General features: G+C 35.0%; 1 protein-coding gene across 7 annotated transcripts in view; it reads left to right on the top strand.

Annotated features, from left to right (window-relative positions):
* Positions 1-3820: 3820 nt before the first annotated feature.
* Srek1 (splicing regulatory glutamic acid and lysine rich protein 1) overlaps positions 3821-25852 on the top strand; it is a 34773-nt gene continuing 12741 nt past the window's right edge. For 2 of the 7 annotated variants that reach the window (XM_071612548.1, XM_071612546.1), the window contains exons 1-7: positions 3823-4089; positions 11835-11968; positions 17446-17561; positions 19167-19331; positions 19533-19711; positions 20897-21027; positions 21891-22005. In XM_071612548.1, the coding sequence (XP_071468649.1) occupies positions 3929-4089; positions 11835-11968; positions 17446-17561; positions 19167-19331; positions 19533-19711; positions 20897-21027; positions 21891-22005 (1001 nt within the window). In that variant the 5' untranslated portion in view covers positions 3823-3928. The other 5 variants (XM_071612547.1, XM_027951623.2, XM_071612550.1 and 2 more) reach the window with 5 other exon arrangements.

Genomic DNA, 25852 nt, shown 5'->3' with positions numbered 1-25852 from the left:
AGGTTTATTCTTTTACTTGTATCTCTAGTCATTTTCAGTTTTTGGTCTAGTAATAATAAGCTTTGAATATTCTAGGCCTTCACTTGGGCTCTCACATACTTTCATGCCTTTGTATATTTCACATGCTCGGTCTAGATTACCCTTTACTGTTCTGCTGAGAGCCATAGCCAAGTAGGAATGACGCATGGCAATTTCCTTGTCAGCCTACCCAATGTCGCTTAGAGGGAGGACTCTCCATTGTGGAAATGGGCTTGCCTTGGACCCAGGTCATTTGCAGTGACATTGCATGAATGTTTGAGAGTTTTGGTTGAAAGGTGACCCTGCTCAGGGATTAGGGTGGATCCGGGTTTAGGGTGGATCCTGCTGGGAATAGGGCGTATCCTGCTGCCTCAGGCACCCACTCCTTGAGTTCCCGTTGAGTTCTCGTGGGATTCAGAGGGTATTTGGTATGCAGAGCCCAGTGGAGGTGTATTTTTTCCCCAGAACGTGCGTGTAGAATGCTGGTGAGAGTTCGGGAATAAAGAATTGCTGTTTGAATCTACAAGGCTGTGAGTGGCTCGTGATTTTGTGCCCAGCCAGACTGCGGCACTGTTCCTCCCTCCATATATATATATCTTGAACAAAGAAGAAATATATATATATATATATATATATATATATATATATATATTTTTTTTTTTTTTTTTTTTTTTCTTCTTCTTTGTTCAAGATTCATTGAATCCCAATAGCTCTTCAAGACTAAGCTTAAGTGGCCCTCCTATGTTCCCAATTCCCCCTGTGCCATTTTGGTCTTAAGACCCCTTTACACTCTGTTTTAGTCAGTAATTGCACTGTTGTGATTAAAGGATCTGACCAGGACAACTCTAAGGAGGAAAAGTTCATTTGAAGGTTCACAGTTTCAGAGGTCTTAGTCCCTAGAAGGCCAACTCCATTCCTCAGGGCTCGAGGTGAAGCTGAACGTCATGGCGGGAGAGGGTGGTGGAGGGAAGCAGCTCACATCAGTAAGCAGAGAGAAACTCTACTCTTCAGGTACAAATATATACCCAAAGCCACACCCAAGTTCCCACCCCTCCAGCCACACCCTTCCACTTCAGTTAATCCCATCAGGAATTAACTCACAGATCAGGCTAAAGCTATAACCCAATCATTTCTTCTCCAAACTTTCTTGAATTGTCTCAAATGTGAGCTTTTGGGGGACACTTCACATCCAAAGTATAACACACTATAAGAAATTATTAGGAATCCTAAACAACTTTGATGTATGGGACAGCTATTCATATTTACCACACTAAAAATTAAACCTAGGAAATTTGATATTTAAAAAACTCTTTGCATTAAAGTTATGGGGCGGGGGCATGAGGAATTGAATCCAGGGGCAGTTTACCATTGAAATACATCCCCAGTCTTTTTTAAAATTTTGAGACAGTGCAACCTGTACATTCAAAAAAATGAGAAATTATATCCCATCTGATTCAAATGTATGATATGTCAAGATCATTGTACTGTCATGTGTAACTAATTAAAACAAATTTTTAAAAAATGGAAAAAAAATTTGAGACAAGATCTCCTTAAGTTGCTAAGGCTGGCCCAGAACTTGGTGATCTTCCTGTGTCAGTCTCCCGAGTCATTAGGATTACAGGTGTGCGCCACCATGACTGGCTAAATGATGCATCTTTATGACAAAATATTTTCCAAGGAAAGTTTGTGAGAAGAGTGGCATTGCTTTATTTTTCAAACCTCTTTAATATTTGGCTTACTAGAAGAAGCTTGATTCGCGTATCTGTGTATTAAATCTGTGGTGGTATGTCTTGTTTGAAATAAATGAAAAGAACCTGACCTCACACAGATAAAGAGTTAAAAACAAACAAACAAACAAACAAAAACTATGTTCACACCCTTTTTGGATAAATCTATTCTTTGATACACCAAACTTGATATGTGGTAGATTCTTAGAATATAATTGCAATGTTTGAAATCTTATAAATCAAACTTTTATATATTCTGGTACACTGTCTTATCTTGCACATGCAAAAATCTTTTTTTCTTTTTTTGGTAAAGGCACACATTGGTTAGTTGTTTATTAAGCTGTACAGAATGTCCAAATGTTTACATATTTCATTATGTATACATAATGCAAAAAGATATATTTTTTGATATCATTGGTGAGTTTTTCTTTTTTTGTACCAGGAATTGAACCCAGGGCCACTTAATCGCTACACCACATCCCCAGCCCTTCTTATACATTTTTAATTATAGGTGAACACAATACCTTCATTTTTATGTGGTGCCAAGCATCGAACCCAGTGTCTCACGCATTCTAAGCAAGCGCTCTACCACTGAGCCACAACCCCAGCCTTATCTTTAAAATTTTATTAGACACAGTGTCTTGTTGAGTTGCTCAGGGCCTCGAAAAGTTGCTGAGGCTGGGTTTGAACTCATAATCCTCCTGCTTCAGCCTCCCAAATTACTGGGATCACAGGCATGCACCACAGTGGCATCCCTTATGATTGGTGATTTTAGCAGTAAAGTACTGGCAACCTTTTAAGCTCAAGGAGGCAGATACACGTTCTGTAAAACTTGTATCTTTATACGAAAATTCAAATAAATGCTTTTATTGGAGATTATTCCTACGTGGGCAAATAGCAGAAGTACTTTTCATTTCTTCACACTTATTTAAAAGACCTGTATTCTAAAATGCAGGTTTGATAAAATCAGTTATTTTTTACTCCTTTGTCAAGAATATTCTTTAAGAGAAAATATTTAAAAATTTTGGGGCCAGCCAGGGTTTGTAGTATACTGGTAGAGTGCTTGCCTAGCACGTGTGAGTTCTATCCTCAGCACCACATAAAAAATAAAAAATAAATAAAGGTATTGTGTCCATCTACAACTAAAAAGAAATATTTTAAAAAAATCTTAAAATTTCGTGTAGTGTGACTGGGTGTATGGAGAAGAATACAACATATAAACTACTAGTACATTTTGGTGACATTGTCTTGGTTCCTGGTAAGGTGTCTACCATTGCTTTTAGACCATCAGTGCAAATGTCAATATAGTGAAAAAAGTTAACAAAACCTCAGTATTAGTATGAAAATTGTCTTGACCTTGAGGACCCACTGCAAGGGTCTCAAGACCCTTAGGATTTTGTGGCTAACGGCAATTTGGGAAAAGCTGCTCTGGACTCACATACTTTTGTCTCCCATTAGGCTGCGAGTTCTAAGTGGACCGTCTGTGTCCCTTATGTGTCCTTGTCTAAGAGAGTCTAACATATAACAATAAATACTAATATCTGCAGAACGAATGAAAACATCGCAGAACCTCTGGTTTACTGCTTCCTTCCTTAATTCAATTGGAAACTCCACGTTTTGTGAAAATTTCCAAGATTTTTCACAGTTAGATGGCTGTCTTCTTAAGACAGTTGACGGGCGGGGCGCGGGGGGGCGGTAGTCTCCTGTACTGAATGCTGCGGTGCAGTTTGGGCCTGAATTTGTCGATGATACCGGGTTGGCATCAGCAGGCCAGGCCGCTTGATTTCCCAGTCCGACCTAAAGACTGGAAAGATCTGGGTCTTCCACGCCCACAGGAGCACCAGAACTGGATCGAGTTTTAGGGAAAAAAATAAGCAAACAAAAGCCCCCCAAACACCAATCAAAATCCTGGCGGAGAGAAAAGCAGCACCTAGTGCTCCAGAGACCCCAGGGGCCGTAGGGCGCCGTCTCCGGAGACCCGCCGGGTTGCCGGGGCGACGCTTCCGGCTGGCGCGCGCAGCCCAGGGAGCAGGGGAGTTGTGAAATGGTCGGCTAGACCTGCCCGGCGTCGTGAATTCACCAGCGGGAGCGCGCTCGCGGCCGCGCGTCCTCAGCTTTCCCGGCTCCGTCGCTGACGCGTCGTAGACGTTGGGGAGCGGGAAGGCAGCGGCAGCGGGATCGGGATGAACAGCGGCGCAGGCTTCGGTTTGGGCTTAGGCTTCGGCCTTACCCCTACGGCGGTAATTCAGGTGACGAATCTATCGTCGGCGGTGACTAGCGAGCAGATGCGGACGCTTTTTTCCTTCCTAGGAGAAATCGAGGAGCTGCGGCTCTACCCCCCGGAGTAAGTGCAGGAGCTCGGCTGGGGGAGGGGCGCGGCGCCATAGAGACCTCGGGAACCTAGGCGTGGGGGAGAGCGCGGGCGCGCGGCGCCGTCACGTGATCGCCTGGGCTTACCTTGGTGCCCATATTTGATTAGGGCACCGGGCCCCGCTGCCCCACGTTGCTGCTGTCCGTGTTAGTCAGGTTTTGAGGCTTAGCCTCCGTATCAAGCCCTTACAAAGGATTTGCAGTAGTTTCCTTTCCCATGCCTCCGGAACTTGTGTTATCTGCCTGGTCTTTGAATTCAATGCCCCATCCTTTTTTTCTCTCCCCTATTTAAGATGGCCGCAGGTGGGCCCGGAATAGCCCTCATGGCAAACGCCTGATAACGTTTTTGCACTATGAAAATCGAGGAGCCTGCGCCTGAGCAGCTGCCCAGTTCTTTAGATCTTGGTGCCAGGCTGTTAGTGCAGATTAAGAAGCCTGTGGCTGATGACAAGACGAAATTCTGGTTGTTTTTTTTTTTTTTTTTTTTTTACCAAAGGCGAACTCAGAAACTTAGCATCTTTTTGGTTTATCTAACTCAGCCCAGCCGTGTTATTAAAGATAGTGTCTTTTCGATCTTTTGGTTATAGATTAAAATTTCCTGCTGGATGGTTACACTGTCTCAGACTTTTCAAAAACGTGTAAATCGGTGGAGGATTATCTATACTGTATATACACTTTTAAAGTCTGGATTTTGACTCGCATTCACAGGCCGCAGCCACTTCCCAAGTAGTGTATTTGAAGGGTAAATTTTCCTTCTACAATATTATCTAATCGGAAAACTTGAAAGTTGTACGGGGTTTGCGGGCTCCTTACCTTCTTGCATGCATGAACATTTTTTTTTTCTCTTTTTAGAGGTAGATCTTATTAAGAACCACAGGTTTTTGTTCGTTATATCAAACTCCTTTGAAGGAAGAGGAAGTAATTGCCCAAGATTTCTTTCCTTTAAAGAATTTGCATTTAATTTGGCTTATTTCATAATGATGCATACGTTTTGTTTTTTGTTTTGAAATGTTTCGTGCATGCAGAAAAGTTGAAATAATACGGTCAAGTCCCATGTTCCTTTCAAGTGTACTTACTAATTTTTTGCTACAATTGATTATTAAAAATTTTCCGTTCTAATACTGCTTTTTCCCCCTTCCTTTTTTGATCTAGTGTATCACCAGAGACCAGCTATGGCACTTAGTTACTAGAACAGGCTGCTCTTCCCTCACCTTTTAAAAAATCCTTCATGACATTAACACTTTGTTATATTTCCGTTCTGTCTTGTGGAACAGGCCATAATCTGATTTTACAGAGGTTGTTTCTTCATTCAAGTAATATATTTTTGACTAGACTAATGTGTATGTGCACACACATGAATTTTGATTGATTAGCTATGGCAGTATAGCTTTGAATATATGATTTAACTTTTGCAGATGCTTTGAGCCATCTCTTAAGCACTCAGTGTTTCATAATTGAGAAGTGTTTGGAGAAAGGCTGTATCCTGGAAGAATTGGAGTCAGTCATTAAAATAGTCTAAACATGAAACCCTGGGAGTTAACCTTGTGGTATCTCTCATAGGTAGAGAAAATATATCACAGAGCATGGCCAGCCTAATACAATTTATATGATTGAATCCAGGGTTACAGTGGTAATACACTCCAGTTATTATCTGATACTAGTAATGGCATTTAAAAAAAAAATGAATGTCATTACTTGGAGTTTAAAAGTCAAAGATGTTGCTTTACAATAGAGTTAGTATGTCACAAATTATTGGTAAAAATGTAGCATAAATATAATACACATAAGCCAGGCCTATTGAAAACTCAGGTTTTAAAATTTAGTTCTTTTGGCATAAGCCAGTGATTCAATTTCATTTTAATTTTTTAAATAATGAAATTTTTGTGTTTATATAAACATTATTTTTATTTGTAACTTTTTTTTTTTTTTTTTTTTGGTGCTGTCAGGTGGTTAAATATCCCAAGTTCTCAGCCAGCCTGGGCAAATTAGTAAGACTCTGTCTCAAAATAAGTTAATAAACAAATAAAAATAAAAAGTACTGGGGATGTAGTTAGTGGTAGAGTGCCCCAGGTTCAATCCCAGGAACATAAACCACTCACGCCAAGAAAATACATCTAAATCAAGTGATTTCTTAGTTTTTCTGTAAGTGCAATATAAGATCCCACATTCTTCTCATTCTTGTTTTGTTATAGTAGAGACACGCTTTATTAACAGGTTTTCTGTTTCATCATGCAGTTATTACCTAGTTTTTATATTAAAGATGTTTTTGCAAATTTGTCCTGGACTGGACAAAAGTACAGCAGTAGTAGTTGTATTGAAGATACAGAATTGTTTTGTACCATCCTAAAAACAGTATTTTTAAAATTTTGTCTTTGGAACCTGAGTAGACATTTGTTTGTTTTGAAATTGGAAATAAATTTGGTTTTGTGTTGTATGTGAAAATGTTTTTTTTACTAAAATTTCATGGGACTGGGGACGTAGCTCAGTGGTAGATTGCTTGTGTATTATGTGTATAGTTGTTGTTTCAGTCCACAGCACCATACATACACATAAAACGTATGATTTTAGTTGCTAAAATGAAAACTTGGATTTTAAAATTTAGTTCTTTTGGCATAAGCCAGTGATTCAATTTCATTTAAATGTTTAAATAATGAAATTTTTATAAGTTTATTATAAATATTACTTTTATTTGTAACTTGTCATTTTTTGTGTGCTGTCAGGTGGTTAAATATCCAGTTACTATTTTAATTTTTGCACAGTAAGTGAATCTCATAGCTTATTAAAACTATTTATACACGTAAGGCATTTTTGTTTTTTCAGCAAACTTTTTATTGAGTTGTAATGTGCAGACAGAAAAATGAACAGATTGTGATTGTACAGCTTGATAAAGTGTCACAGAGTAAACATGCCCAGGTAACTAGCATACAATCAGGAGTGTAAGCCCCTAGCAGGTCCCCTGTGCCCTTCTTCAAGTGACTAACCCCCAAAGGGTAATCCTGTTCTGATTTCTGACACTGGAGATTTTACCTGTGTTGTTTTTTTGCTTGCTGGTTTCCTTCACTTCTCTGGTCTTCAAAAGTTCCAAGAATGAAAGGTAAAATCTATCAACTACTTATTTAAGCTTATTTAGTTAAAAAATTAATATTATCAGTATAATTATTTTGTTGAAAATATAGAAAAAGAAACAATACCTGTGATCCTACCATCCATTACAACCCCTCCATTTGCATATATTACCCTCCAGTTTTTTAATGTGTTTATTATAATGTATTATCAAAGGATTGATACAGTTCTATAAACTTTTTTCATTTCAGCTGTAATAGCATTTTTCATATCCCCATACTTTGTTTATAGTAATTTTTAAAGACTGATATGTGTTTGGAAATTCTATCATGAAATATATTGGTATATTTTAGCTGCATCATTTAGTGGTGTTTTTGATTGTCAGCAGTGATTATTAGTGGTCTTACTGGCAGTGTTAGTAGTTCACAAGAAAGCCTTCTATAAGGAGAAATTGTGCTGTGTAAAGTATCATTGGAGCCCTGTGGAGAAGCCCTATGATAAAATGATGCATCAATTAATATTTCCATACATAAAACTCGATTTTGCCCATGTTTATTATATTCTTTTTTATATTTTATCTAAAGGATGATACTAATGTCCAGGGTACATTGATGTAAAATGTAGGATATATACAATCTTGGCTTTTGAAAATGTGCCATCATCATGTTGAATGAAAGAAGAGAAAACTAATGTTCAAATCAAGCTCTACTAATTTTGGGTATTGCTACTTCCCGTGGAGTCTTATGTTTAGACTAGTTGAATTATGTAACCTGCTTTTATAATTAAAACTGTCAAAATTAAAAATGACAATCCTGTTTAAGTATTTCTAGGGACTGGAGATGTGGCTCAATGGTAGGGTGCTTGTCTAGCACGTTATGAGGCCCTGGGCTTGATTGCCCAGCACAGAAAAAAGAAAAAGTGAATTTATTGGTTTTAGATACATTAGAGAGAAAGATCTAAATACAAGGTTTGGAAACATGCTGATTTATAAATACATACACATTTGCTTGCTGAGATTTGTCATCTCTGTGGAGGCTTGCCACCATCATATATTAGTATTATATTTAAAATAAAGTGTTACTGCCTCTCTTGAAAATCTCAGGTATTTACATTTTTACAAAACAATGTAAGTTGGGCTTTACTGTATTTCAAAGAGGTAGCTGGAGGTGAAGATTAAGAAAATGCTTAAAGCTGCAACGCAACCATACCTCACTTTCATGCTTAATAATGGTTTTTAGAACAAAATAGACAAAATATTTTTAACCAATTCCTAGGTTTCTCAGATCTTGGTGTCATGTCTTCACATGTAGTAGTTGTGCAAATCAGTCCCAGATTTTCTGTTTCTTTGGATATTTAAAATGAAGTGGGTTTCAACTAGGGATAGTTGGCAGTGTGTTTTTAATTTTCAATGATGGTAATTTGGTTTTCATTCTTTCACAAAAAGTCTTTCAGTTTAGGTAATGAAATTAAAGTGATGGTTTGTCAGGTTTGTGAAGATTTCAGAACTAAAAGAGTATTCCTGTTGCAATTGCTAGGGTATTTTTAGTAGGTCATTGTAATCATAGATTTTATTTTTTGGTTGCAAAGGACAGAAACAGTGTTACCCAACAATCTACCTTAAGAACAGACAAGAGAGTTGATAATGACTATAAAACAGAGAGGCCTCTTGGGAAAAGGGCCTGGGAACCAGAAAGGTAGTTCAACAATCAAGGTGATTGCCTCTTTCTCTGAAGAGGCTTTATTGACAGGTATGTTTCTGTATATCTACTCAGTTTCTTTGCAGATCTATTCTGTATTCCTTCATCATCTGGCTGTCACTTTTCAGCCTAACAGAAAGATCTAAGTGTTTCAAGTTCATTTAGTCAAGCCTGACTACCCAAATTATAGGTTGTTGGTCAGCAAGTGAAATGGGCTTTTGTGATGGTTTTGATCAGTTGTGGCTAGATAAGCCAATAGGCTCTTCTAAGGGTTTTCAAATAAGGAAATTGTGATGGTGTCTGTGCTGAAGCTGCATTGATAGCACAGACAGGAGGTATTTTAAGATGACTTACCAGAAGACATGACACTTGAGCCAAGTTGGGACATTATAGTTGATGCAACAGCAGGTACAAAGACCCAGATGTTTAGGATGTTTTCTTAGAACCACAGGTATTTCTGTGCCTGGAGTTTTGGATATACTTAGATGATGAAGTGAGAACAGAAGGGTGCCTTTGAGGAAATGTAATCTGTGGAGTGACACAATGCAATTTAGGGTATAGAAGGGTCTGTTTTTGTGGAAAAACAGCAATAAGGGATTGAAATTGGATGCAGTGTGGTTGGTTAGGAACCATTATAGTAATTTAGGTGACAAGTGCTGAATTAAGGCTTGGTAATGAGAATTATGAAAGAATTAATGTGACAATAGTTGGGAGGTAGACTCAGCAGAATTTATTGGATGAGAAGATGAAGATCAAGGGCAATTTGTCAGTCAGGATAGGCAGGGTTTTAGAAACAAACCAAATCTCAGATTATTTCTTATGCTAAATTGGTGGGGTTGAAATTGTACTCATTGGTGGCATTGTGGGATGAAGCTGATGAATCCACCCTCCATCCATCTCTTGAACATAACTAGTCACTGTGTCAGAGAAAAAGAGACAACCAGTGGTTGGCTCTTTTAAAACTTTTACAAGTTAGACAACATTAGTTCTGCTCATGTTTAATTGATCAAAACAAGTTACAGGGCCACACCTTTGTTCAAGGAATAGAGAAATGGAATTTACCACATACTCAGAGGGAGCTTTGGAAATATTTGGTAAATAGCACTAATAACTGTGACTTCCAAATTACAGACTTGGGAAGAAATGTGAAGACATTTTTAATTGAGATATGAAATACAGACACAGGGCAGGCTTTGTAAGAAAAAGAGAATGGGTAATGTATTTGGATTTAATGACTTAGGGGTGGATGAAAATGTATTGTCAGCCCTTGGATCTGGGTGTCTAGAGCTCAGAAGAAGCTTAAATTGGAGATTTGGTAACATAAACATGGTGGGTAAGCATGAATATGGACATATTTACCTCTAAGGCAATATATGAAATGCTTTGACTAAGATAGTGGGTAAAGGGGGATTTTTGGTGAGGATTGGTATGAATCCTGGATTTGGATGATCTTGGGCAGAGGAAATAAATTGAGTTGATTAGAAAAGAGGTAGTTTTTTTTTTTTTTTTAAACTAAATTAGCCTTAGCAGTATGTTAATGATAAATATAGTTTTAAATGCAAATACGTTTTATCTGTTTGGCTTAATAGCATGTATGTAAATTTAACCGTTATTAATGTGGTTATTCTACATTGTTTAAAGATGGATTTGTTGCTTTTTGTGAGGGATTACAGAGAAAGATTTTTGAATTTTAAAATGACTAGTATTTGTGGAATGACTAAATAGTAACTGAAAATGATGGGGTGTTTTTGTGGGGAGATGTATACTGGGGATTGAAACCAGGGCCTTGTGCATGCTGGGTATGTTCTGACTCTGCCACTGAGCTATACCTTTAGATCCCCAGAATTTTAAAATTCTTGATTGGTTGAATGATTAAGATTTCATGAGATTTGGATTTACGTGATTAGACTTTAAATCTTGACTTTGCCATTTTCTAGTTCAGAGATGTGGCTAACTTATTAGAACTGTTTAGTAACCCACAGTAAATTACTGTTATTATTCCAGTTATAAATGATGTTTTTCACATGATATCTTTTCTTTTTAGTGTAAAAAGCTTTCAAATGAGTGTGTATTTATATTATAGATTAGGTATATATTTAGGTACTTTTTTCCTGCTACAGACAATTGTAGATTTTGATGAAAAATAATTATGGATATGTTGACAAAATGTCCACAAGGGTAGTAACTTTTAGAATCTAACAAGATAGATTCATATATGGAAAAATTCCTTTTATTTGTGCTGTGTCTGGTTCCTTTTTACTATAGGTCTGCCCTAGATGGAATTGAATCAGTGAATTAGAGTCTACGCTATTTACTATAACAGCAAAATGTGTAAAATTTTGTTTATAATTTTTTTGGGGGGAGGTCTAGAAAATCACATTGCCATCTATCCTGAAACTAGCTGGTATATACATAAAAACCTTAATTTAATTTCATATTACCTGGTTGTTTCTAAGACTACCATCAAGTTTTAATGACTTTTTCTTTTTGTGTTGAGGATGAACCCAGGGACTTGCACTTGGCAAGTTCTCTACCACTGAGCTATACACCCCAACCATGTTTTTAGTGATGCAAATGCTGGGGAATCACATTTAAAAAGGGTTGGGATGGTTAGAAAATTTGAATTTTTAAGAAGTGGAGCCTTTCATAAAGGGATTTTTGCCTATTTAGGATGACACAGTGGTTGAACATTTTTGGATTGCATCAATTGATTTTACATTTCACTGAGATTCAGGACTGATTGAGTTTTAAGTTTTATATATAAGGCTATAGATCTGCCTAGATTGCCTCTTTCTGGTGAGACATACCACCATTTAGTGTTTTAATGATCACTTGCAACAAAAATTTCCCAAGTCTTGATTAGGTAAGAGTACGAAAACATGTAAGAAAGATTTTAAGTGAAAATGACAAAACTAAGCAAATATTTATTAGTCCAATTGTTTTTGTTTTTATCTTGCAGCAACGCTCCTCTTGCTTTTTCCTCCAAAGTATGTTATGTTAAGTTTCGTGACCCATCAAGTGTTGGTGTGGCCCAGCATCTAACTAACACGGTTTTTATTGACAGAGCTCTGATAGTTGTTCCTTGTGCAGAAGGTTAGTATCTCACATTTTTTTCTATTATTTTAATTTCTGTTCTGTTTCTGTAGCCTTTTGGCTTCCTACAAATTAGCAAGCAGACAGTACTCTGATGTGTGTGTGTGTGAGAAAGCAAGAATGAAATTTGGAGAAGAAAAGAATTTTTACCTAATGGTAAATTAAAGCGGTTAATTTATTACACATGTATGTTTAAGATTTTACAACTGCATAAAGTATTTGGCTTCTTGTTTGCTTTAGTTTTCTTTAGGAAATTTACAGATTGTGAAGAGAGCTTTTTATATTTAAAAAATAGAAATGGGTATGGGAAATTTTTTGGACTTTAAATGTACAAAGTAAACATCTACCTGTGTATACAGTACTAATAATATTACAAATAAGAAATGTATACATTTTGCACAATTGAGGTTAAGTGATCTTTATAGGAAAAATATTCTTAATTAGTATCTTCAAGTATTCTTTTAAGATAACTTTATTTTTACTGTGAGATGATTGTTTCATCTTCAGTGTATAGTGTGCTATGCAACTGGAATTTACTTGTTTAAATTGGTTCTTTTTGGAGGGTAATTGAAGAAAAAATCATGGTAAGCATTTTTTCAAAGCATCCGTCAAGGAAATAATAGGAATAGGACCCAAGGGTCTTACATGTATTTGTTAAATTTTTATGACTGCTTTAAAAGCTAATTATTACTAATATTTTTAAGTAACTTACTTTTTTACAGAACCATTCATATATAATAGACTACGTTGAATTTTGGTGTATAATTAACTTGAGCACTATGGCATGTGTACATGGATTTTAGAATTGGGTTATTATAAATTTAAATGCCCTTACAAGTAGATAATTCCTGGTGGATGATGATAACATATTTTACAACATTAAAGTTTCCAAGACACAATTTAATGGGCTTTCATGTGTAATTTTAACACCTCTTATAGTAACCAGGTTAATATTAAAACAATTTAATGTATATAAGCAGTTTGCTGCATTTTCAGGGTTTTATTCCTATTTCAGAATGTCTGTTCTGGAAAGTCAAAAACATTTTAGTCAAATACAGTGAGTACCAGGCTGGTATTTTTGAAGTTCCAGAATAGGACATTCTGGCTTTTTTTCAGATAAATTTGAAAGGGTCTTCATCATGTTTGGGTGTAAGGGAAATAAAAATTGATTAAAGTTAATTATTTATTTATATATGTCTTTATCTGGAGTTCTGTAGAAGTACAGTGAGCCCCAAATTGGAAAATGAATTAGGAATGAAGCTGATTAATGGTTTAATACTATATAGTTTATATTGAAATTTCATACCAAGAAACCTCATTAAAAGAAAAATCAAGTAGAAAGTTTACTAAACTGGAATATAATAACTGAAAATTAAACCACCAACAGCACAGGGTCTTTTATTATATCAGATCCCATTGAATTGGATAGAATTTTTTAGCAGTGTTGCTTTGTTGGAACCTGGCTATATTTCCATAGAATGTTTCATGTATCAGATAAGCCCTGACTTGTCGTAAATGGTCAAGGTTATGGGCATGTAGATATCCCTTTTATTGTTTGTTTTACTTCATAGAGATGAATAAATGCACAGTTTTTTTTTTTTATAATTTCTAAGTATTTTTAATATTACCATTTAGAGACAAAGCTTTGCTATTTCACACATGAAAATTTAAGCATACTTTCATAGTAATTTAGTTATGTGTAAGTAAATATTTCGGAACATATTAGAAAAACCTTTAGATACCATTTTTCATTAGTTATATTAAATACAACAGAGATGAATTTATGGAACCTGAAGAATTTCATATTGAGCTGCTAAAAGTCTGATCATGCACTGCCAGGAAAGAAATAATGCATTATTGTACTAAAAAAGATAGCATAGTGGGTTTGAAATAAACCCAAGGAAAGCATTACAGTGGAGGAAGTTCTATTAAGAATAGATGTGCTGTGGTGTGGCGAGCAGTCTGCTCTGCACATCACCGAGTGCATTCTTTCCTTGATGTCCTAGAAATAGTCATGATGTAAATGAGAGGAATCATAGAAAATTTTTTTTTTAAAGTTTTTTAATTTGCTGTTTTTTTAGTTCAGACAGTGACATGAGAAATCCTAATCTGTAAAAGTAATGTTTGATGTGTAACAGGTACATACTTACTAAGCATTAACTATTGTTAATAAAACATGCCATTTCAAAATAAAATATACTTTCATTATACTTGTCTAAATATGATCTCTTTTTGTTGTTGCGTGCATTTCAGATTTCTTTTTATAAATGTTAACACTTACGAAAGATAAGGTCAAACATTAACAAAGGTGTCAGCCTAATCATCAGTCATAACTTTATGTCCACATTTTCTGGTAGATGGATTTTGACTATTAATTTGGTTTTGTATGTTTTCTCTATGTGATATTTGTGCATTATTAGATGACTAGACTGGCCAAGGCAGACCTGTTACACTTGCCTGAGTTAGGCATTGTTTGCCATGCCACTAAACCTGCCGTCAAGTGAAACCTTCATTGGGGAAATGAGATCGGAGTCTGAACCGCAGAAGATGGACGCCCTGTCTCTGTTTTTTATTGTTTTACTTTAATTTCATTTCTTTTTCTTTATTTTGTCCCTTTTTTTTTTGTTTTTGTTTTTGTTTTGTTAAATCTCTCTCACTTTAACTTGTGAGCTGGTTTTCCAGTTCTTTGTAAATGGTATTCCATTAAGGTTCATAACGTGTTGCAAATTATATTGGGAGATAATTAACACAGCTCAACCTTAAGACAGAATAAATTTTTCATGCAGTAAATTAAAATATAGTGTTGAGAAGCTAGTGTGAGTCTTAATTGGTGTTTATAGATTGATCAGGTACATTTTATACTTAACATTAAAACACTTATAAGGATCTTAGGAACACTTCTTGATCTTAGTGTAACATTTTTGTAGTTTCCCTCCCCACTCCAAGACTTTATCTCATAAAAATGAATGGATGGCTTTTAATTTTCATCCGTCCCCCTAGAATTCTAGGCATACAAAATCATCAAGGAAAATAAGCAAATTTCTTACAGTGCATTGGTATGGGGAAGGTCTTTCATTTTATGATTGTTCATTATACATTTTATTTCCTTGTCTTATGAAGACTTTGTTGCCTATGTGGGGAAAGGATATTTGAGAAAATATTGATTATTTATTTGTGTGCGTGTTTTTCTGTTTGCTTGAATTTTTTGTTGAAAATTCTTCAGAGGTTACCAGTTTCTAAATAGCTTCCGAGGTTAGGACTCAAGTAATATGAGAGATACTATTTTTCTCTCCATTACTAAGGAATATAGTTTGGGGAAAATGCTAAATCTGATTGTTTAAATACTTTTATATACTCTGATATTATTTAGAGGATAAATTTGATAGGATTTTATTTTGGAAATTGAGCAATGGAACTTTTTCTTAAAATACCTTTAATAGAATAAGACAGGTTTAATTGAGCTTAGAGTTCTAGATTACTCTCATGAAAGGCAATGATAATCTGACAGACTACTGGTATTGAAGCCAAAAGAGACTTTCTAATACTAAGTGATCAACTTTTGGCCCATTTAATCCCCTTTTTGTTTGTATAATTTTTCTACACTGTTTTTATGGATAGTTTGGCTTATGACAAGTAATATTAAACTTGGAAATCATCTTTTTTTTTTTTTTAGGTGTATAAATTTTAGGGTACTGAAGCATAGAGTTTTCACCTCAGGACCCCAGTTTTATTAAGGATATTCAGATTTTATAAACCTTTTTTTAAAAAAGTCTACGTAACAGATAAAGTGAGTGTGATATCAGTGTAAATAGTATAGTATCAATGTGGGTGTACAAAAATACATGTGTTAATAAGTATTTAGTAACTAACACATACAAAAATAGGTTGTTATTTAATGTCTTCAGTAAGACCTACCTTTTGTTTATCTTTATGCATGTTAAACAATCTATTCTGTCAGAATTTACATTGAAATAATAAAAGTAACTTTTTGAAATTAGGCAAAGTAATATAAATTTAGATGCTGCAGAGTTCTTAAAGCTACTACAATGTACCTTTTATTCTGTTCCTGTAGATAAGACATAATTAATATTTAAAGCAAGTTTTAAGTTTCATCTTGAATTCCATCCATGTTTAGAGATATATTCAGATAATAACGTTCAGAGATTGATCTCTATACATGGTTGTTTTAAATAGGATTTTTACCACTGCAACCAGGAAAATTTACTACATAATATTATATTTCAGCTTAGTATGATTTTGTACACTATTTTAAAACATTTTTGACAAGTTCTTAACGGAAATGCTTAGCCAACTACAGTATGACTAGTTCTAAATGTATCTACACTTAGTCAACTTTTACAGAATTTTTTTTTTGCTAAGATAAAAATGTGTGAAAGTTGTGATCTTAATAAAAGTTATTTGATTAAAATCAGCAGTTACATGGCAAATGATGTACTTTTTTTTTTCATTTTTTTTAGGTTGTAGGCATTTTTTTAGTTTTTAAGATTATTTTAGTGTTACTATTGTTATTAACCATTTAAAATGTTTATAAGCAAGACATTTAAGCATTAATCATTTCTCTTCAGATAAGTATATATGTAAATTGGTTCTAAAAGTTACATTTTAAGAAGTTTCCTGAGACTAGGGAAAAAAATTTTTTGTCATTAATTCTCACAAAGTTTTAGTGATTATTATTATTTTTTCCAAGGAATATTCTTTGAAACTGGATTCTTTTTAGGCATCATTGATCGTTGTTGGTGAGAAGCCTTATTAACAGAATGGGTATAGGCTTCCTTTTAAATTGAAGCTGATTACATGAAGTAGGTTTATGTTTTCTTCTGTTTATTTGAACTTGAATCTGTTGGAGGGTTATCACAATTGTTTGCATCACAAGAAGATAGTTTCAGTAACAGAATAGGGGCACTCATTAAGGAACAAATTTCAATTCGCACATATTTGTTTTTTCTTTTTCTTTTTTTTGACTAATTTGGTTATTTGCCATTTCTGGGGATTAAACTTTAAAAAATGTTCTTCTTTTCTGTATCTGATGTTCTGTGTGCTATTAGTGATGCAGCCAACACGAACGGTTGTCATGTGTAACACAACTTTCGATCACCGCGAAAACACCGTCCTGGGAAAGCGTCCATGCTTGATATCGTTTGGTTCATGAACATTAAGTTTCCAGTACAGGTGACCCATAGCTCAAAGTGTTAAATAATTGTCTACATTATTCAATTTTTAAAATAATATTCCATTAATGAGATTGTTAGTCTTTGAAGTTTTGCTCACTTTTATTTTTCCTAGTAGAGCCAGGATAAAAGGAAAGACTTAAGTTCTTATTTATTTCTTTATACGGATCTGATAGATAGATTCATTTATTATTATTATTTTTTAAGTGCAAGGGTAATTGTAAAATCATAGTGTAAAGTTGGTGTGGTGTTTCTGCTCTCGGTAATGTTTGGAACTTGCCTCTGCAGGTAAAATCCCAGAGGAATCGAAAGCACTCTCTTTATTGGCTCCTGCTCCAACTATGACAAGTCTGATGCCTGGTGCAGGATTGCTTCCCATACCAACTCCTAATCCCTTGACTACTGTAAGTATTGTACTATACATAAGTAAGTACCTTCTTATGAAAGGAGTGAATATTGAACTGTATAATCTGTTGGGTAAAGAGATTAGACAATTATTTGTATTCCTAGCCACTGAGGAGTGTGAAGCCAGGAGTATGTCACAAGTTTGAGGCCAGCCTTAGCAATTAGTGAAATTCTGTTTCAAAATGAAATTCAAAATGGACTGGCGAGGTAGGGCAATGGTAGAGCTAGAGCACCCTTGGTTTTAGTCCCCATTACTACTGACCCGTACCCCCCCCAAGAACAAAATGTTTTTGTTTTTGCTTTAACCATAGGATAAGTGAGAACTTACTATTTTAGATTTTTGCTTAGGTAAATTTTTCTGTTTCAATTTGAGGTTATCCATACTGGGACCCTGCCTTTACCACTTGTTAGCCTAGAAATTTTTGGCAAATTAATTTTTCCAAGTTTTTGTTTTTTTTTAAAGACCTGTGAAATTGACATAATAGTAATGCCTACCTCTCAAGGTTGGTATGAGAATTAAGTTAATAACTCAGCAAAATGCGATGCTATGATAATTGTTGATGATTAGGACTTACACAGTGTTTTTTAATGACCAGCATACAGTTAATCCTTATTATTTGTGAATTCACTTACTAAGTAGTTTTTTTGAAACCTCAAAATCATATTTGCAGTGCTTTTGTGGTCATTTTCAGATATACAAGGTGATGAGAAATATGAGTTGCCTGATGTACATATTCCCAGATTATGTCAAGCAAGGTGACACTGCCTTTTTGTTTTGGCACTCATGCTATAAACAAGCATACTTTTGCAATCTTTTAGTGCCACATTTTAAAATTTTGTGTGCCTTTTGTTGTTGATTTTGCTATTTAGATAGGTCCCCAAGCCAAGTCCTAAATAGTAAATGCTTAGGTAAATTGTGGTGTACCTTATGAAGAAAATGTGTGTTAGATAAGTTTCTGATTTGTTGAGTTGCTAATCATGAGTTTAGTCTCTCTCTCTTTCTCTCTCTCTCTCTCTCTTAAAATATATATATTTTTACGGACACAATATCTATTTACTTGTGGTGCTGAGGATCGAATCCAGTGTCTCATATGTGTGAGACAAGCGCTCTACCACTGAGCTACATCCCCAGCCCCATGAGTTCAGTCTTAATGAATCAACACATTAACTCAGGTGCCTTCAAACAAACATAAAACAAAATTATATATTTATTAGTGATGATGAGTGTGTTATGGTCAGAGGCTTCTAGGAACTTAATCTTTTATTTTCCTTAGGAACATGGTTCAATAATCCAGTAATAATTCATTATTTATAGAAACTTTATAGGGTATAACTACTTTGACTATTGAGAACCAACTATTCATTTTTAGTATTAAGTTTAAAGGTAGTTAAAATTCCCAGATAGTTAAGAAATTGGTTATATTTCAGTTAGGTTCAAAATTAATGTGATTTCCATGTCTTAATAATTCAGAAAGTTCGGAGTCTTTAGTCTCCTTCTAGTCTTTGAGTTGATCCATTTTTGTCAAGATTAGAGAATGGTAATTTGGAATACTAATACAAAATATGTTTTCTTGTTTTTTTTTGTTTGTTTTGTCTTCTTACAGCTTGGTGTTTCACTTAGCAGTTTGGGAGCTATACCAGCAGCAGCACTAGACCCCAATATTGCAACACTTGGAGAGATACCACAACCACCACTTATGGGAAATGTAGATCCTTCTAAAATTGATGAAATTAGGAGAACAGTCTATGTTGGAAATTTGAATTCCCAGGTAACTAATTTAAGAAGAAACAGAGGGCAGTAGTTCTTTTTTTCCCCTCTTAAAAATCATATTGATTGGGCTGGGATTGTGACTCAGTGGTAGAGCACTTGCCTAGCGTGTGTGAGGCACTGGGTTTGATTCTCAGCACCACATATAAATAAAAAATCATAAAATAATAGCTCTGTTAAAACTGTCACTTTGTTTCCTCAGACAACAACAGCTGATCAACTACTTGAATTTTTTAAACAAGTTGGAGAAGTGAAGTTTGTGCGGATGGCAGGTGATGAGACTCAGCCAACTCGGTTTGCTTTTGTGGAATTTGCAGACCAAAATTCTGTACCAAGGGCCCTTGCTTTTAATGGAGTTATGTTTGGAGACAGGCCACTGAAGTAAGAAATCCTAAACAAGAAATTTTAATGATTTAAAAAAATTTAAAGTATATTTGATGTAATTAAGGTTTTTTTTTTTTTTCTTTTTAATAGTAATTGGCAATTTGTGGAAAGGAAGACTGTGTTAAGTATAAATGAAATACATGCCATTTTAGCCTTTAAAATCCTAAAGTTGTATTTGGAATCATATTTCTCATTTTCTATTTTTAAGGTCTAGTTTACTTAACATTATTTATATACCCCACATAAAAGTTCTAAATCTTTATCAGTTTTAAAATTATTTTATTGGTTTTATAATATGACTAATGGGCAATTTAACGTGTGGGCTGTACTACTCTGCTTCTGGTAATATGAATTTCAGTAAATTCTAAATCCCAGGAAGAAAGTAATATCAAATACCCAGAAATGTTTTAAATGAGACATTGGACTTTTAAGGTTTGCTCATATCCTTGTTTGTAAAAAATTGATGTAGCCTTTCAGACACTTAAGATCAGAAATTCTGTTTCAGTTAGATTATTAAGTCAAACATAGTTTTGTCTGATTTAATAGGTGATTGTTCTAGTTATACAATTTGATCAGGGTTTAACTGTTGAAGGATAAATAAGGGTTCTTAGTGGGATCTAATTATCTCTGTGGAAAAGGGATAAATGGAGGCAGACAAATCCCATTCATTGTGTGCATCAGAGAAGCCATTCTCACCTAATAGGGGAAGTTTTATCAGACACCTCCCACATTCAAAGGTGTCAGAGTGACTCAACCAAGGAAGGAATAGGGTTGACTAAAATGGTGCACATTATATACAGCTTTCCCTTTATCCTACCAGGGAGCACAGTTTATCAACAAAATCTCCTAATGTAAGAATAGAAATGATTTAACATTGGTATCAGTGTTTATAATTGTAAACCATATGGAAAATATTTATTCTGTATTAAAAGAAGTCAGCTAGGGTTTAGTATTTTTGTTTTTCCTTGCTTATAGCTTTTTTGGCAAGAGGTGACTGAAGGTGGGGATGAGAGATGAATCGTGCTTTTGAGGTTGTTTTTGTTTATTTTGTATTTAGCTATATCATTTTAATGTGCTTCTTAGAAGTCCTTAGACTCATCAGTAAGTGTATCATATAAACATTTGTTTAATGTTTTATAAAATATAGTGTGTATTTGTGATATGCTAATATTTTTAATTTAGAATAAATCACTCCAACAATGCAATAGTAAAACCCCCTGAGATGACACCTCAGGCTGCAGCTAAGGAGTTAGAAGAAGTAATGAAGCGGGTACGAGAGGCTCAGTCATTTATCTCAGCAGCTATTGAACCAGGTAAGGCCATAGCGTTGTTACATAGGTCATCGCTTAAAGATCATAGAATCTTAGAACCTGAAGGAATTTTAGAAATAATTACATTGTTCAGTCCCTTCATTTTTACCAATAAGAAGACTGAAACTCAAAAAATAGTAAGTGGCTTACTCAAAGAACAACACAAATTTTGTCTTTTTTCCAAAATTGCTGAATCAAGGCACATTAGCCTGAGTTTATTAGCTCTTTATTTTTTAATAGGAAAACCAGTGTTCAAAATGATTTCCTGAAGGAAAGTATAAGTGTTATTATGGAGCTAAAAAGAAAAGAGTAAATATATTCAAAATGTTAAGCAGGGTTTGCTATAAAGTTCTAATTTAAAACCTAGAAAAGAGAGCCCATGATTTAGAAAAAATACAGAAAACTGTTTTAGCAGGGTAAAGGAACACTTATTCAAACTTTGTGTTGCTTAATAAAATGATTTTAAAATCCAGTCTAAAAATGTCTAGGTGTTTAACCTTTGAGTGGATGTTCTAAATTAACACTTGGAATTTAAACTTCGATTCTAGCAAAATAAACAGAAAGGACTTAAAATCACTGTCATAGGAATTACAGACATGTTTTAATCGTACGTTATGGCAGCAACAAAATATTACGAACAGCTGTTTATAATCATCTGGTTTATATGTACTGCTGCAGGGTGGCTGCACTCAACGAGTTTATGCAATGACTTTCTTGGATGTTTCTGAAGGATAATTGCACAGGAGGAGGATGTACAGAGAGTAGGCCCCTTGCACTATATGTGGTACATTCCACTTGTGCCTAATTATTAACTGGGATCTTTAATTGTTCTGAGCTTACACTGCAAAGTGGTTTTTTCCTCCCAGAGTCTGGAAAGAGCAATGAAAGAAAAGGCGGTCGATCTCGTTCCCACACTCGCTCAAAGTCCAGGTCTAGCTCAAAATCCCATTCTAGAAGGAAAAGATCACAGTCAAAACACAGGTGAGAATTTCTACTTTCATATTTTATTTTTTTCAGTTTCTTATTTAAAATAGTTAAGATTTTATGGATTTTTATCAAAATTCCAGAATTTAGAAAGTTCGTTAGTGGTTATTAATAAATATTGCTCTGCTTATAAGACTGTAGTTAAGTTTTAATAGTTAAGCTAATTTTCCATTTTAGAAGTTGGTTTTCTATCTAAAGATGCTAATTTGATAGATTGCTAAGCGTATTCTTTACACAGAAGTGGCAGAAACTTTTCGTTCTTTTGAAAAAAGGGAACATATTTAGTAGTTATGCTGAAAATATTGTTCAAGTTGCGGCTTTTTGTTTTCTTTTCCCAGTCCACTCCAGGTCTGGGGAACAACACCCCAGATCTTGGTTTCAAGCAATTTCCTGTCTCCAAGTACCATGTTTCAAATGGAGCACCTTAAGTTTTTGGTACTCGTGGTGATAAGAGCCCTCCTCTGACCACTTTTGGAGCTGAAACCCCAGAGTAACTTGCAGTCTCATTTTGGAAGTTGTCTTGTCCTGAAGCACTGTTTGTTTTTTCCCTGTTTTTGATTATACTTTTGGCATTTTGTTTTCTCTTGTCTGTTATTGCTTTGTGTTTGGAAAGGAGATCTCAAAATATAAACTTGGAATACCATCTTGACTGCAAGTACCTTAACAATCATCTCTAAAGTGATACATTTTATTGTTTTTAAGGTGTGGAGGGGACTTTTTGAAATGGGAAAGTGTATATATATATACACACACACACACATATGTAGGGGGGACTTTTTGAAATGGGAAAGTGTGTGTGTGTGTATATGTATATATATATATATACATATACACACACACATATGTGTATATGTTTCTGAATATATATATATTATATATACATATGGAGGGAACTTTTTGAAATGGGAAAGTGTCAAAAAGTCCCCTCCACACCTTAAAAACATTTCAAAATATATATATATTCGATCCTAATTGCATGTCATGATGTTTATGTCTTCAGGAAGGAGGGAAAGTGTGTGTGTATGATGTGGCAGTATTAGAGAAGGCAGAGGGATTGAGGGGAAGAAAGGAAAGAAACCAGTGTGTTGAGTCTCACCAGCATGCCCAGTTGAATTTTTCTATGATGATCACAGAGATTCAGTGAATGATAAAGGAAAGTAGACTATTCTTTTTTTGTTTCTAGTACTCATACTGCTAGCCCTTTTAGTGTTATATAGGTCTCTATTAAATCAGTTTGCAAAATCTCTTTGAAATATTGTTTTAGTGTCAACAAGATGATGTAGTTAGGCAAATTCAGAATCAAGTAAATAGAGTTGTTTTCATGTGTAAGAAATAAGGCAATGCAGCAGAAGGTGGAGTTGGAGTAGCAGTGGTGCTAGAGTGGACATTCCTGTGTGTTGACAGGATCGGGTGAGGATAAAGAATAGCAAGGAAATATAAAATTGTGTGAAAATTAATAACTATACTGAGGAAAAAGAGAATCTTATTTTGAGAGGTTGATATGAGAGCAAGCTAACCTCCATGATTAACATCATGTGGCTTCCTTGATAATCTATGTGAAGCTATATGTGCTTTTTGAAATTGGGCAAATAATTGAGCAATCCACTTTATCCATTGTTCACTGTAAGGTTTTAATTTTAAGTACTATGTATTTAATTAGTGCCCCCTCCAAGGGTATCATCCAGTCTATAAAGTTTGTGAATTCTTGATATTCATGAGAGTTATTTTCTTGTAGATCTGTCTGTGTAGCAGTGGAAATGTGTGTGTGTGTGTGTGTGTGTGTGTGTGTTTTGTGTGTGTGGTCAGCATATCCTACTTTCACATGTTCATGTAGACACACGCACAGCTTTGACAAAGCTCATAAACATACAAAAGAGGACAAATTCTCTATTCTTTTTAAAGGAATGGAAAACATCTTACTGAAAAATATATGACTTTAGGATGTTGACTTGGAAGTTGGAAGAAGTCCCCTTAATCCCCAGGAGTCAGAGAGGGGTTTTTTTGGCTTTCCCTCCTCTGCCAGTGGGAGCTGGTATCCTCAGGTTTTGCTTATGGGCCCACCTGTTCTTTTCCACCATCTTCAGATGCTTCTAGAACCATGCTTTCCGAGGCATAGAAAGACAAATACTACTCACATTAAAGAGCTTAAATTTTCTTTCATAAAAGCAGACATCTGGTTATTAAATGGTGGAGGGATATGGGAGGAAGTTGGATAATAGGTGCCAAAATACTGCTCATGTTCTGTAACATGGTAGAATGATTGTAGTTCCTAACAGTTCAGTACATATTTTACAAAGAACTAGAAGAGAGGAGTTTATACATTCCTAGCACAAATAAATGATTAATGTTTAAGGAGATGGAAATGCTAAATTAAGCTGATTTGATCACTGCACATTTTATACATGTATTGAATTGTCACACAGTACCCCACAGATATGTACAAGTATGATGTATCAACTTAAGTGGGAGTTGTGCTTAACCCCCAATCTCTCTCCTTTCTCTGTTCCTTCCCTGTATTATTGTAAACAGGAGGAATGGGTTTCTTGTCATTGTATCCCTAAGCTAGGACTTGGGAAAAGTGTTTCTACTTTGTCCAAGTTTTGATACTTTTAAAAAAAATTCTAATTAGTTATACATGACAATAGAATGCATTTTGACACATCATACATAAATAGAGTATGATTTCTTATTTTTCTGGTTGTATATCATGTAGAATCATACTGGTTGTGTAGTCACATATGTACGTAGGGTAATAATGTCTGATTCATTCTATTATCTTTCATATCCCTTCCCCTCCCTTCACTCCCCTCTGTCTAATCCAAAGTGCCTCTATTCTTCCCTAACCCCCCCACCCTACCCCTCTTATTGTGAATTGGCATTTGTATATTAGAGAAAGCATTCCGCCTTTGGTTCTTTGGGATTGGCTTATTTTGCTTAACATGATATTCTCCAGATCCATCCATTTACAGGCAAATGCCTTAATTTCATTCTTCTTTAAGGCTGAGTCATAGTCCATTGTGTATATATACCACATTTTCTTTATCCATTCATCTATTAAAGGGCACCTGGGTTGGTTCCATAGTTTTGCTATTGTGAATTGAGCTGTTATAAACATTGATGTTGCTGTGTCACTGCATTATGCTGCTTTGGGTATAAACCAAGGAGTGGGATAGATGTGTGAAACGCGGGTTCCAACCAAGTTTTCTGAGGAATCTCCATACTGCTTTCCATAGTGGTTGCACCAGTTTGCAGTCCCACCAGCAAACGTATGAGTATACCTTTTTACATTTTTTATTTATATAGATAACATTAGAAAACATAGGTAGTACTAGAATTGTTTTTTTTTTAATTTTTTTTAGTTGTAGATGAACAAATACCTTTATTTTGTTTATTTATTTTTATGTGGTGTTGAGGATTGAACCCAGTGCCTCACACATACGAGGCAAGTACTCAACTGTTGAGTCACAACCCAGCCCAAGAATTGTTATGTTTTTAAGTTAAGTAACCTTTACAGACCAGCATAGGAACTATAAGACATTTTGTAATGTTTTAATGGAAAACAACTGATTTACAAAGGAACTTTGATACAGCGTGAGGGTAAGTTGCTATTTATTTACAATTTAATTTTAAAATATAATTTTGTAAATTATTTTAAAAATTAAACTGCTAATAAGTATTTGTCTTTGGTTGGATTAGACCTGCTCGTGAATGTTTTAGTGTTCTTAATTAAAAAACATACTAGAGGGTGGGATAGACCTGAAAAGATTTAATGTCAAAATTAAAGTATAATAATTACTCCTCAGCAGTGACGTGAACTCTCAGAACCTGCAGGATAAGAAACCAA

Source organism: Marmota flaviventris, chromosome 5, assembly GCF_047511675.1.
Source record: "Marmota flaviventris isolate mMarFla1 chromosome 5, mMarFla1.hap1, whole genome shotgun sequence".
Taxonomy (NCBI): Eukaryota; Metazoa; Chordata; class Mammalia; order Rodentia; family Sciuridae; genus Marmota; species Marmota flaviventris.
This window is presented reverse-complemented; position numbering and strand designations above follow the sequence as displayed.